Source organism: Scardinius erythrophthalmus (genome assembly GCF_964197995.2).
Source record: "Scardinius erythrophthalmus genome assembly, chromosome: 8".
NCBI lineage: Eukaryota > Metazoa > Chordata > Actinopteri > Cypriniformes > Leuciscidae > Scardinius > Scardinius erythrophthalmus.
This window is the reverse complement of record NC_138228.1, coordinates 43385429-43398256: the sequence shown is the minus strand read 5'-3', so window position 1 is coordinate 43398256 and position 12828 is coordinate 43385429. Positions and strand designations below refer to the sequence as shown.

The 12828-nt window shown below is 36.5% G+C and overlaps 1 protein-coding gene across 1 annotated transcript; it reads left to right on the top strand.

Moving 5' to 3' along the window:
* The first annotated feature begins 1048 nt into the window (after window positions 1-1048).
* Window positions 1049-12794, top strand: srpra (SRP receptor subunit alpha). The gene is made up of 14 exons (XM_081371975.1): window positions 1049-1385; window positions 2997-3080; window positions 3174-3337; window positions 4361-4521; window positions 4611-4773; window positions 5291-5441; window positions 6449-6573; window positions 6689-6807; window positions 8054-8140; window positions 8291-8463; window positions 9521-9734; window positions 9813-9976; window positions 11441-11539; window positions 11620-12794. The coding sequence occupies exons 1-14, from the start codon at window positions 1263-1265 to the stop codon at window positions 11746-11748; spliced, it is 1956 nt and encodes a 651-aa protein (XP_081228101.1). The 5' UTR covers window positions 1049-1262; the 3' UTR covers window positions 11749-12794.
* Window positions 12795-12828: the final 34 nt, after the last annotated feature.

Sequence of the window (12828 nt, the reverse complement as noted above, 5' to 3'; positions counted from 1 at the left end):
CCTTAATCTTGTCATAACTATTTCTTCTTTTCTATTCCCTCCCCTGTTCTTCACAACCCCTACTTTATTTTGAATAGCATACAAATGTCTCCCTTTAGTTTCCCTGTCCCACTGATGTTGCCATTCTCTAATGGCTTCTTTCCATATTACACTTTTTCCTTCAGACTTTGACAACTTAATATTTACTTCAATATTCTCTTTTTTAACAGCTTGTTTAGCTAACTTGTCCACTCTCTCATTACCCACAATGCCAATATGAGCAGGAATCCACGTCAGTTGAATCTCATAGCATTTTTCCTTCATTCTTGTGTACATTATCAATATTGAATACAGTAAATCCTGATGGCTATTAGATGTACCAGTCATGAGACTGTATAAAGCTGACACTGAGTCACTTCCAATCAAAAATAAAGGTCCCTTGAGACAAACGCTTTTGAAGACCATTTGCAAACTCTCACAGAAATGTGAAAATACGATCGTTCGTATAATATGTAAATATTGATACAAAAACAAAAGTATTAGTGTATTAGTAAAATGTACTTTTAGACGTACGCACCTAGAGTTTTTTTGTTTTTTTTTTAGGGAAAAAAACTTGTATAAAAATGTATAAATAAAATGTTTTATTAAAAGAGTAATTAATTTATTAATTACACAAATCTGTATTTTGGAGTTCTATAAAATGTAAAAACAACTTCAAATGCAACTTCAAGCCCTGATTTTTTTAATAAATGCATTAACAACAATTACATACATACATATAAAAATACTACATGATAACTATATATAGTTATATAACTATATTATATATATATTGTATTGTATTATATTATATTACTATTTTATAATTCCTTAAGCACCTCAGAGAAAACAATGTTACTGATTGCTAAGTGCTGTACATTATAATCACAAGATTAATAATGTATGCCTCGTTTTCCAAACTTTTATCATAAAAAAAAAATAAAAAAAAATAGTACATCCTCATACTTAAAAGAAAATCGCAAAAAAAAAAAAAAAAAAAAGCCAAATACTTCAAGGCATAGTCATATGAGGCGGAAGTTACATCATTTCCGCATTATGCCACTGACGTGTCTGATCGTGAGTTGAGTGTAGATTCTCACGGCGGGCAGCACTGCGTGCGCACAGTAACTCAAGCGCAGGGCAACTTTGGAGTACTTATTTATTTTTTTACACCTATTTCGTTTTTGTTGAACGCTGTTTGTTCTGTCCTAACCTAGAATTAGGTTGTTTCGTGTTTGGCAAAGATGCTGGACTTCTTCGCCATCTTCAGTAAAGGGGGAATCGTATTGTGGTGTTTCCAGGGGGCCGGAGTCTCTGAATCCTTTACCGGGCCTGTCAACGCTCTCATCCGCTCCGTCATCCTCCAGGTAAAGCCCCTGCTCGGCCTGCTGTGGATTATTGCTGAATTCACTAACGTTATATAGATAGGCAGGGGAGATATCGCCAGCTTAGCCCAGCTAACACATGGGCTAGTTAGGCTGTGAGGGTGTAATGTAGGCAGGTTACTATGGGAACTGTGTTGGATGATGTAAAAGAGCACGAATATTGACCTACAGATGAAGCATTGGGTGGTTTCTGAATCTCAGTTTTGGACTGTACGTGTTGGACAGTCTAATGCGTTGCGTAATACAGCACGTGCCAGCTTGGACAAATGGAGAGATGAATATAGACACCTTTAATGTTTCGATTATAATTCTTTTAGTACTCTTGCTCCTTGTATACATTCATAATTGTGAATAGTAACTTTTTATTTTCTAGAAAAATGATACATGTGAATTCTTTAAAGAAATTAAATTACTTGTAGGAATCTTATATGGTGTAAAACCTACTAGTTAATATAATACACTTTGGTTAATTTTAGAATTGAATGTATTGTAACCATCTAATTTCGTTTGTCTTTTTGCTTGAAAAGGTTGTAATCTTTGTTGCGATATACAAACCCAGACAGAGAGGGCTTTTATTTATTTACTCTTATAAGTACTTTATCATTATTATCAAATTGTTTTTGTCAAAGTTTATGATTATGCAACAGTAGCTGCTAACTCAAAGTAGAATAAAAAATCAAAATATAACATTAAAAGCCTCTTTCCATGAATGTTACTATTATCTAATTTAAAATTAACCTAGCATGAAAACAAACCAAGTGTTTGTATCACTCTCCATCCCTTTAAAGGATTATTTTGGTCTGTCCATTCTTCTCCGCTCCATCCAACAGTTAACTTGATTAAAGGTTATCAGAGTTATTATAACAAGTTGTATGTTAAGTGACCATATTATCCTATGAAAGGTTCTTAATTTTGTTTTGGAGGTCTCCTACAACCGGTTTACTTGCATCAAAGGTGAAAAAACACTTTCATTTTATATTTACATTTTTCAATGATTCTCAAATGACTCGTCCGAAGATTCGGTCTCTCTAAACCCCTCCTTTCCGAGAGCTTACTCTGCTCTGATTGGTCAGATTGGTCTGTTGTGATTGGTCTACCAATCTATGCCTATATTACCATAACTGAATTTCAGCTCCGGAGGCTTCTTAAAGCTCAGCGATTGTAAACACTGTAAAGACGGTGATATTGCATAGATTTTAACATATCCAGCCGATCGTGAGTCTGATGATGAAACATCGGAAGAACTAGTTAACCAACCCGAACCGCCATCGCAAAGATGACTTGAGCAGGACGTTTCTTATTGATATGCTACTCAGTTTATTTAACGTACGTTATGAGATGTTGCAACTGTAACTGTACCGCGTTACGTATGCAGGGCACGGAAATGAGACACGAATTCCTGACGACTCGTGTAGACGGTTCAGAGTCGATTCTTTCTTTTGGGAGACAGTAACTTTATTTATGCTGCACTTTTGACTTTACAACTTTCTAGACCGTTTACATTCACAGATACCCTTATTGCACATCGCATGAAAGGCAATATTTGAAAAAGACATTAGAATTTTAATGTGTTTTTTTGCTTTCTGTTTGCAGGAGAGGACTGGGAATAACTCTTTCAACCACAATGCCCTCAATCTTAAATACAAGCTGGACAATGAGTTTGAGCTTGTGTTTGTGGTGAGTTTTATTTTCCCTTTTCAGTGCAAATAAAGTTCAATGTCCCATGGCTCAACCGTCCAAATGCCTGATCGTGTGCTTCTGGTGTCCCAGGTGGGTTTTCAAAAGATCCTGACGCTGACGTACGTGGATAAGTTCATAGATGATGTCCAGCTTCACTTCAGAGATCGATACAAGAATGAGCTGGAGCAGAGAGGTGCCCTAAAGTTTCTGCTCAATAATTTTGAGTTTGGAGAGGACTTCCACAATCTTCTACGGTGAGAAAAGACCTTTTATGTTTGTTTTTGTCTGCAAAACTAATTTCACACACTTAAGAGTAAACCTTTGGGTCAAAATAATTTTTTCAGGTATACAGGGCTCAACGCTAATCATTTTTACTTGCCCTGCCAAGATTTCCACTGGCCCCACCACAAAAAAATAATAAATAGCCTAAATAAAATAGGCCTAGTTATCGTCTTCGTTGTTATTGACCCATAACCTTAATAAATAAGGTTGTGTCAGCCTAACTCCTATCAATTTCAAATATTGTTAAAGACAAATAAACTAGCAATAATACAATAGGAACATATAATCAAATTACAAGCAATAGCACAAATACAGTAGAACAAACATACAAATTAAATAAACACTGCTTTTCATGTTTTTCTAATTTTCTGGTAGAGAAAATGAATAATCAAATGTAAAACAGCGCTGCATAGTCTTCACTGTATAAATTAAATATTGATTAATCCTTATTAAAGTTGCAAAAGTTATTCGGTCAAGCAGCGATTGTTGTTTGATTAACATTTAAACAGAGACTGTAGCAGGTTTGTTAGGCTGCTGTCACTTAAAGAGCTGCACCTATAAAAAAAATATATGTTCTAATGTTTTTATTCCGCAAAGACGCATTCAATTGATTAGGATTTGTATTTCAAATAAATGTTCTTTTGAACTTTCATCAAACAATCTTTTAAAAAAATGTATCATGGTTTCCACAAAAATATGAAGCAGCATAACTGTTTTCGACATTGAAAATAATAAGAAATGCTTCTTGATGCACCAAATCATCATATTAGAATGATTTCTGAAGGATCATGTGACATTTAAAGACACTGAAAATGTAGCTTTGCATCTCAGGAATAAATGATATTTTAAAATATGCTTACTTTAGTTATTTTAAATTGTCACAATGTTGCTGTTTTTTTTAATGTATTTTTGATCAGATAAATGTAGCCTTGGTAACCAGAAGAGACTACCGTACTACTTGTTTAAATAAAAGATTACAATTACAATTTTTGCAGGGAGGCGGAGGACCGCAGCAAAGCCAAGGGCCCCGCCCCTATGAAGAATTTCAAGGAGTCCCAGAAATCCCAGAAAACTGTGAAGTCTATGATTGAGACAAAGGATGGAGACAAAAGCAAGGAGCAAGGAGGCAAGAAAAGTAAAAATGCCAAAAAGGAAGGTGAGAAATGTGAAAGATGAGTAAGTGGCGCTTTCAGTGCTTATACGTTTGTTAGTGTGACCGTTTCATTCTTGTTCATCTATTCTCAGGCGTCTCAGGAGGAGATCAGACTAAAGCTGCTTCACAGACGGTCTCTAAGAAGACTGTGGAGAATGGAAGCGATGGGCTGACCGCAGAGGAGATTATTGAGAGGAACCGTGCCAAGTTCATCAGCAAGCAGTTGGGTGGCGGAAAACCAGACAAGACCACCAGGTGGGAGACATTATGAACTGTGTGAAAATGCATTGCAGGTGAAGCCACTTTTGATCACAGATCACTAAATGACTTCCACTTTAACCCTCGAGTTGAGTTCTAGACTACATTATTCCATCTGATTACTTTGACAACCGAAGGTTATAATAAACTATGGAAGCTTGTTTCCGCCACAGAATAAACAATAAAAAGGTAATTGCGACTTTTTCATCTCACAATTCTGACTTTTTTTCTCGCAATTGCGAATTTACATGTCGCTATTCTGCAGAACTGTGAGATAAAAAGTCGCAAGTTTGAGGATAAAGGCAGTGCAGAAATGGGCTTTGGACTCTTCAGAATTGGACTTTACAACTTGCAATTGTGACTTTATATGTCACAATTCTGAGGGGAAAAAAGTCAGAATTGTAAGATGAAAAAGTCAAAATTATCTTTAAATTGTTTTATTTCATGGCGGAAACAAGCTTCCTTAATAAACTCTCCTGATGTTTAAAGTTTTTATTGCTGTTGTATTTCACAGTAAGTCCCCTAAACCCCAGAAGCCAAAGGGAAAGGCAAACCGGGTGTGGGATATGGGTGGGAGGAACGCTGGAGAGCTGGACTACAGTGGAAGCAATGGCAACAACTACAGTGACGCGCAGACACAAGACCATGAGGCCTCAGCTGAACCGGTGAGCAGTCCAGATTTAAGTTACCTTCATTTATATAGAGCTTTTTACAATACAGATTGTTTCAAAGCAGCTTTACAGTGATAATAGGAAATTAATACAACACAGATTGTTTTGGTTGTACAGCATCTGAAGAAAGCCATTGTCTAGCTTAAGTAAGTCTTGGATCGATTAATTTCCGTTGTAAAAATTAACTTGGGTGCCGCTTACATGATTCAACTGAAAACAGAAAACTTTTAATGCCTTCTGGCTGTTCATTTACACGACAGCGGCGTTTTGGTGGCCTGAGAGCACAAACTTTGAAGTAGGTTTCAAAGTGCAAGTTTTTGAAAACGGGTTTCATCTCCACGTAAACTTCAGAAACGTGAATCTGAAAACAGTGACAGCATGCACATGCATTACGTGTTTAGTCTATAGGCATGCGTGTTTGAATGCATATGTGTGCGTAGTCTTTCTTTACAAAGTGACATTGCCAATTACTTGTCTGGCATGCATAATACAGCGGTTTTAGTCATTTCCGTTGATCTGTGTTGTGAAAATTTTTGCCGTGTCGATGAGGTCATCTCAGGGGAGAGTCTAGTTGACACGGTGCTGACACTTCAGGGCTGTGTTGTCGTCGTGTACAGCCCGGATCCGGCTGACTACAGTAAACCTCGGGATAAACAGAGACTAAAATTAGCGTAGACGCCATTCTTCTTTTGATGCATTGAGTACATCACGTGTTCTGGGAAGTGTTCCCGGTTCCGGTTGACCTAATTTATGCAGCCTGAAATTTCTGAATTATAGAAATTTATAATGTGTATGCCAGGTTAAAGAGATGCGTTTTTAGTCATTTAAACCGACAGAGTGTGTCTGCTCCCCGAACAATGCTAGGAAGACCCGGGTATACTTAATTATCCACGTTCCGCTCCGTCTGAACTATCCCTTTATAGGCTGCCAAAAGTTTCGTTTATAGGGTTGTTTAACACTTTTAATTGATTTGCAGATGACATTGTCTGTGTTCCTCTCAGCTGATCCAGGTGGATTCAATGAAAGGTGACCTGAGAGGTGTCGATTATGAGTCCTCAGATGAGGATGATGAGGATGAAGAAGTGGAGGAGGAGAGAGTTGTGGTTCCAGACACTAACAAGAAAGGGTAACATTTTAAAATCTCGATTCTGTTCTTTCAACATTGATTTTCTTCATCTGAACTCGCTGCTGCTGCTGAATGAGTCTTGGTTTGAATCTTGAATCTGCTTGTTTCTCTGCAGAGCTAAAAAGGGTGGTTTTGGGGGAATGTTTGGGATGCTGAAAGGCCTGGTGGGATCTAAGAATCTGACTCAGGAGGACATGGAGCCAGTTCTGGACAAGATGAGAGACCACCTTATTGGTATGACGTCGCTCTTGCTCCATGGCACCTCATTCAATACACTTGTTTACAATTTTTGTTTTTAATGAAATTGTTACAGGGTTCCTTCAGTCATGGACAAACTGGAAATATTGAGGATTTTTTTAGATTGGTGTTTTCCAGGCCTGGAAAAGTCATTGCAATGAATGAGACATTTTGATTTTGACTGTACATATTTCTAGTTAAATTTCTACTAATATATTTAATTACATGAAGGTGTGCTAGGGAATTCGTGTAAAAGTTTACAGAAAAACAGTGTAAAAATTTTAATAACTAGAATAAATGCAAATAAAAGGATTAAATTAAATAAAAGGGAAAAGTAGGAAGAAGGAAATAAAAATACAGGTAATATAGGTTGAAAAGGGCAGAAAAAATTGTGATAAAAATATGATTGAAGTAAATAAATTTGATATAATAAAAAAATCTTTAAATAACAAAAATAGATATTGATATGTAAATATATCCAAAAAACTATACTATAAGTAGAGAAAGTATAATAAAAATTAAAGTAAATAAGAATTTGAGTTAAATATAAATATGTATTAAATAAATAAAAAATAAAAATGTATATTAATAAATACATCCAACAATACAGAGCTATATGTAGAAAAAAGTGAAAAAATGGGTATAAATAAATAGATTAAATTAATAAAAAAGATTAAAATCAATAATAATTGATATAAATAAATAATACATCTACAAGTACAGGTAGAATATAGGTTGAAAAAGTAGGAAAAAATGTCAATTTTAATAAAAACAAATTTAAATTAATAAAAAATTAATATAAATAGATATTGATACAAGTAAATAAAGCATAATAAAAAATGTTAAATTGTAAAATTTGTTTAATGTAAAATAAATAACATTTGTTTAAATGTTTGATTTAAACATTTGATTTAAATAAATCTTATTAAAAAATGATACATTGAACAGTACAGTAACAGGTTGAATAAAAGCGTAATAAAAATGTAGTTAAAATAAATAATTTAAAGGTGCACTATGTAACATTTGGCGCTCTTGCGGTTAAACAAAATTGCATGTATAATAACAGTAAATTATGCATAATTACATGCAACTAACCCTAAACCAAAGCCTAACTCTTAAGCAAGTACATGTGTATAATTACTGAGTCTGTAACAAGGACACCTTAAACTGAAGTATAACCCAGCCTACATTAATAACTGGATCAAGCTAGCTGCAATTTGAATTTTGTCTCTCGTTCTTCTAGCCAAGAATGTAGCAGCTGAAATCTCCTCCCAGCTCTGTGAGTCTGTGGCCAAGAAACTGGAAGGCAAAGTCATGGGCACTTTCACCAGTGAGTACAACACACACACACACACACACACACACCTGCTGAACAGCCCTTGCAAACAAGAGCCTTCCCACAGACATGTGCACGTTCTCACGCCAGCGCATCGAGTGCATGTCTCTGCTCTTGTAAATGTTCCTGTGTTCTCCTGTCCAGCTGTGGCCTCTACAGTAAAGCAGGCTCTACAGGACTCCCTGGTGCAGATCCTGCAGCCCAAGCGGCGTGTGGACATCCTGAGGGACGTGCTGGACGCTCGATCTCAGCGCAAACCCTTCGTCATCACCTTCTGCGGGGTCAACGGCGTCGGCAAGTCCACCAACCTCGCCAAGGTGAAGTTAAAAAAATAATAAGTGTGTGCGGTTTGCATGCCCGAGAAACGAATACACTAAGATTTCTTAATCTCTTAGTCTCTTCTGCTCACCAAGGCTGCAATTATTTGATAAAAAAAAAAAAAAACAGCAAAAATAGAAATGTAATTACAATTGGAAAAAAAAACTATTTCTATTTGAATACATTTTAAATTGCAATTTATTCCTGTGATCAAAGCTGGTGTGTGGTGGCGTTCTGCTGTGTTCGAGGAGATTCCCCCCTTCCATATGTAAAGCGATTTGTGTCGAGAAAAGCGCTATTTAAATGTAACAAATTATTATTAATTTTATCATTAAAGCTGAATTTATCAGCATTATCATCACTCCAGTCTTCAGTCTCACATGATCCTTCAGAAATCATTCTAATATGCTGATTTGCTGCTCAATTATTATCGGTGTTCACTTATTAATGATATTTTTAAAGTCGAAACAATATTTATATTAACAAAAATGGTAAAACTTTACAATAAGGTTTCATTAGTTAACTACATTAGTTAACATGAACTCAGAATGAACGATACTTCTACAGCATTTATTAACCCACTTTGTACTATCATGAACAAACAATGAACAACTGTATTTATTAACTAACATTAACAAATATTAATAAATACTGTAACAAATGTATTGATCATTGTTAGTTCATCTTAGTTAATACATTAACTAATGTTATCTAACGAACCTTATTGTAAAGTGTTACTGTGAAAATCTATATTATTAATAATAAAATAACAGCTTAATATTTTTGTAGAAACCAGATTTTTCTTTTTCAGGATTCTTTAATAAATAGAATGTTTGATGAACAGAATTTATTTTAAAGAGTATTTTGTCTTTACTGCCACTTGATCAGTTTAATGCATCCTTGCTGAGTAAAAGTTTTTTTTTTTTTTTAGTGCATCACAATTTCCGCAAAAACATTAAGCAGCAAAAACTGTTTTCAATATTGCTAATGATAATAAATGTTTCTTGAACAGCAAGTCAGCATATTAAGGTCATGTGCCTTTTTCTTCTTGTACAGATCTCTTATTGGCTGATTGAGAACGGCTTCTCGGTGCTCATCGCCGCGTGTGACACGTTCCGCGCGGGTGCGGTGGAGCAGCTGAGGACTCACCAGCGGCGTCTGAACGCTCTGCACCCGCCGGAGAAACACGCGGGACGCCCCGCCGTACAGCTCTTCGAGAAGGGTTACGGCAAGGACGCGGCCGGGATCGCCATGGAAGCCATTGCCTTTGGTAAAATCCACGTGATTTTAATGAAAGAAACGAAACTTTCCCAAGGACTCATTGGTTAACGCATCTCTCTTTCTCCAGCTCGTAACCAGGGTTTTGAAGTGGTGTTGATCGACACAGCTGGCCGTATGCAGGATAACGCTCCTCTGATGACGGCTCTGGCGAAGCTGATCGCGGTCAACACCCCGGACCTGGTCTTGTTTGTGGGAGAAGCACTGGTGGGCAATGAGGCTGTGGATCAGCTGGTAGGTGTAATGCAAGATATAGTCTATAGATGGCACTGCTTTAGTGTTGTATAGAGTGGTGCAGGGATGACGTCACTTTGTAGGCCAAAACGCGGAAGCGAGTTTGCATTTTAGCACTTCTGGTTCCATCGTCCTGAAGTCAATGGGTTTTATGAATGGGGTTTTGGTTAAATAAATAAGTTCAAGACACTCATGTTTAAGTCTTAAGTGTTAAGTGTCTTGAAAAAGGCGTTTGCTAAATGGGAGGCTGTCGAGGAGATTAAACGTCATCGCGCTGAACAGGTAAACTCAGTCCGCTTTTACAGCCTCGTTATGCTTATAATTGTGCTCTTACAAACTATTCTAATGTTCTGGGAAAATGTTTTTTGATAACTGAAAGAGTTGTCGGAAGCTTGGTGACGTTGAAGTGGAGCGACTGTTTAGTAGTCCGTTTATAGCCTACATTTAGCTTTTTACTTCTGGCAACTGCATTTAGGTTTCAAAATTCATAAAAGTTGTTCATCTTTGATAATTATCTTGATCGACAAAACATGCAAGTATCATAAATTTTTGTTGATCACAGAGCTTGTTTTTTAGTGATAATCTAAAGCCTGTGGGAAAATCCTATTGGGGTTTTCTGGAGGGAACCAGCTGCTGGTTGGCCTACAAAGTGATGTCACACCTGCACTCTATTCAAAGTGTATGTTTCTGGTTAATAACTGGGAGACAAAAAGTGGTCTTGCACTAGGGGGCGCTTGATGGTTCTGAAAGAGTGGTCTGCAAGGGTTAATAGCTCACTGGTGGAGTATTTCAGTCAGTTATGACTTTAATTATGCTTATGCTGCTTTTATTACGTTGAAAAAGTGAATTTTTTTATAGAAATGTATACTTTTATTCAGCAAGGACGCATTAAATATAATAAGTCTTTAGTGTCACTTTTCATCTCTTACTAAAGATTTCTATTTTAAATAAATGTTGTTCTTTTGAACTTTTTATTCATCAAAGAAACCTGAAACCTATTGTGAAATGTTTGGTCTTAGTTTGATCTATTTTAGTACATCTAGTTTAACTAAATAAAAATGGGAAATGTTAAAAAAAAAAGTATTCTATTATAATTGTTCAATTGTAAAAAATTGCTGTTTTTATAGTATTTTTGATCAAATAAATAAATAAACCTTAAGGATTCCACATGGCAACATATATATATATATATATATATATATGAAAAATAATGATGATATTGATAGCCTTTAATAATGAATTAAATTGAACACACACAAGGAAAAGGAAAAGTAGGATAATTCAACAAATTACAAACAGCGTCTGGGCTGCTAAGCCCCACCCATTTTTAAGTCATCCTGATACATGCTATGTTCTGTTTCTATTGGATCTACTTAAATGTGGGAAGTCGATGTCAGAAACCAGTCCTGACATTCATAACATATTTCAGTCTGTAATACATGGATGTTTACTGCATTTTTGTAGGTGAAATTTAATCAAGCCCTGGCTGATCATTCCAAGACTGACAAACCCAGGCTTATCGATGGCATTGTTCTGACCAAGTTCGACACCATCGATGATAAGGTACGACTGTTGGAATCCTTCTTTAGTTTTAAGTTCTTGTGAAATGAACCTTGGTTAAGAACTTTGCATGTTTCCTGTAGGTGGGCGCTGCCATCTCCATGACGTACATCACGGGTCAGCCCATCGTGTTTGTGGGCACCGGGCAGACGTACAGCGATCTGCGCAGCCTCAACGCCAGGGCTGTGGTCAGCGCGCTCATGAAGGCCTGAGCCGCACCACCGCTCTCAGCTTCCTGTCAATGCACACAAGCCTATGTGTTTTTTTGGTTTACTACAGGTTTAACTGAAATTCAGTTTATATTTAGGAGCCCTCTTGTGTTTTGTTCCAGGGAAAAAAAAAAAAGTGTTTGATTCAGTTTAATGAGTGGAAGGAATAACATTTGACTTGATCTCACCTCAGCAACCGTTTTTGATTGACATGCAGCACAGCCAATCAGAGAGCAGCAGCTACAAACGCTCATTTAGATCTTTTCATTCAAGATGAGAATGAGATGAGGAAAGTATTTTTGCACTTTTCTGCCTCTTCGCAACGATCAAGTGTTCTCATGCGCACTTCCCCGCAAAAGAAGAAAAAAGACAGATAGAGGTGCAATTCAAATGTCATAAAAGAAATCTAATATATTCTAAATGTATTTTGTCTACTTTTTATTTGATTTAATGTAGGTACATTCAGAAGATGGCCAGCCACACGAAACTGTCTCAAGAATTCACTACCATAGTGCCTCAGCTCATTACATTCGCAGTTGTTCCCAAAACTGCCTTTCCTCATTCTTCCTTTTTTACTCAGGCTTTTCATGTCACTTGATATGAAAGTTATTAAAGGTTATTGAAAGATTTGGTGCTTGAGGTTTAAAGGTCAAGGTCTGAGAGAGGCACCTCAGCAAAGAGTTGTAGAACGCTGCGTATACCAAACTATCTGAACCCCTACAAAGTTACCTTTTTGTTTTAATTCATTAGTAACTGTACTGTCACTTTCTTTTCTTTCAGATCCCTTCATGCTTTTATTTTAGAACAAAGTCAGGTTTTAATTCTCCTCACATTAATTTGCGCTAGCACAATGGCAAGACTGGAGAGCTTCATCGAGAAGATTTGATGTACTTTAAGAATGTGTAATATTTCTTAAATAAAGCTGCTATAATAGCCTGTAATGACCTGTTTTGTTTGGTAGGCTGCTGGGAGTTGGTTTCCTGTACAGTACTGGTATGTTCACCACATTTCTAAAGAATAAAGACAAATAGACGTGCCTGTTGCATTGCAAAAACAAACATACAGCATGACTGATGAGGTGTT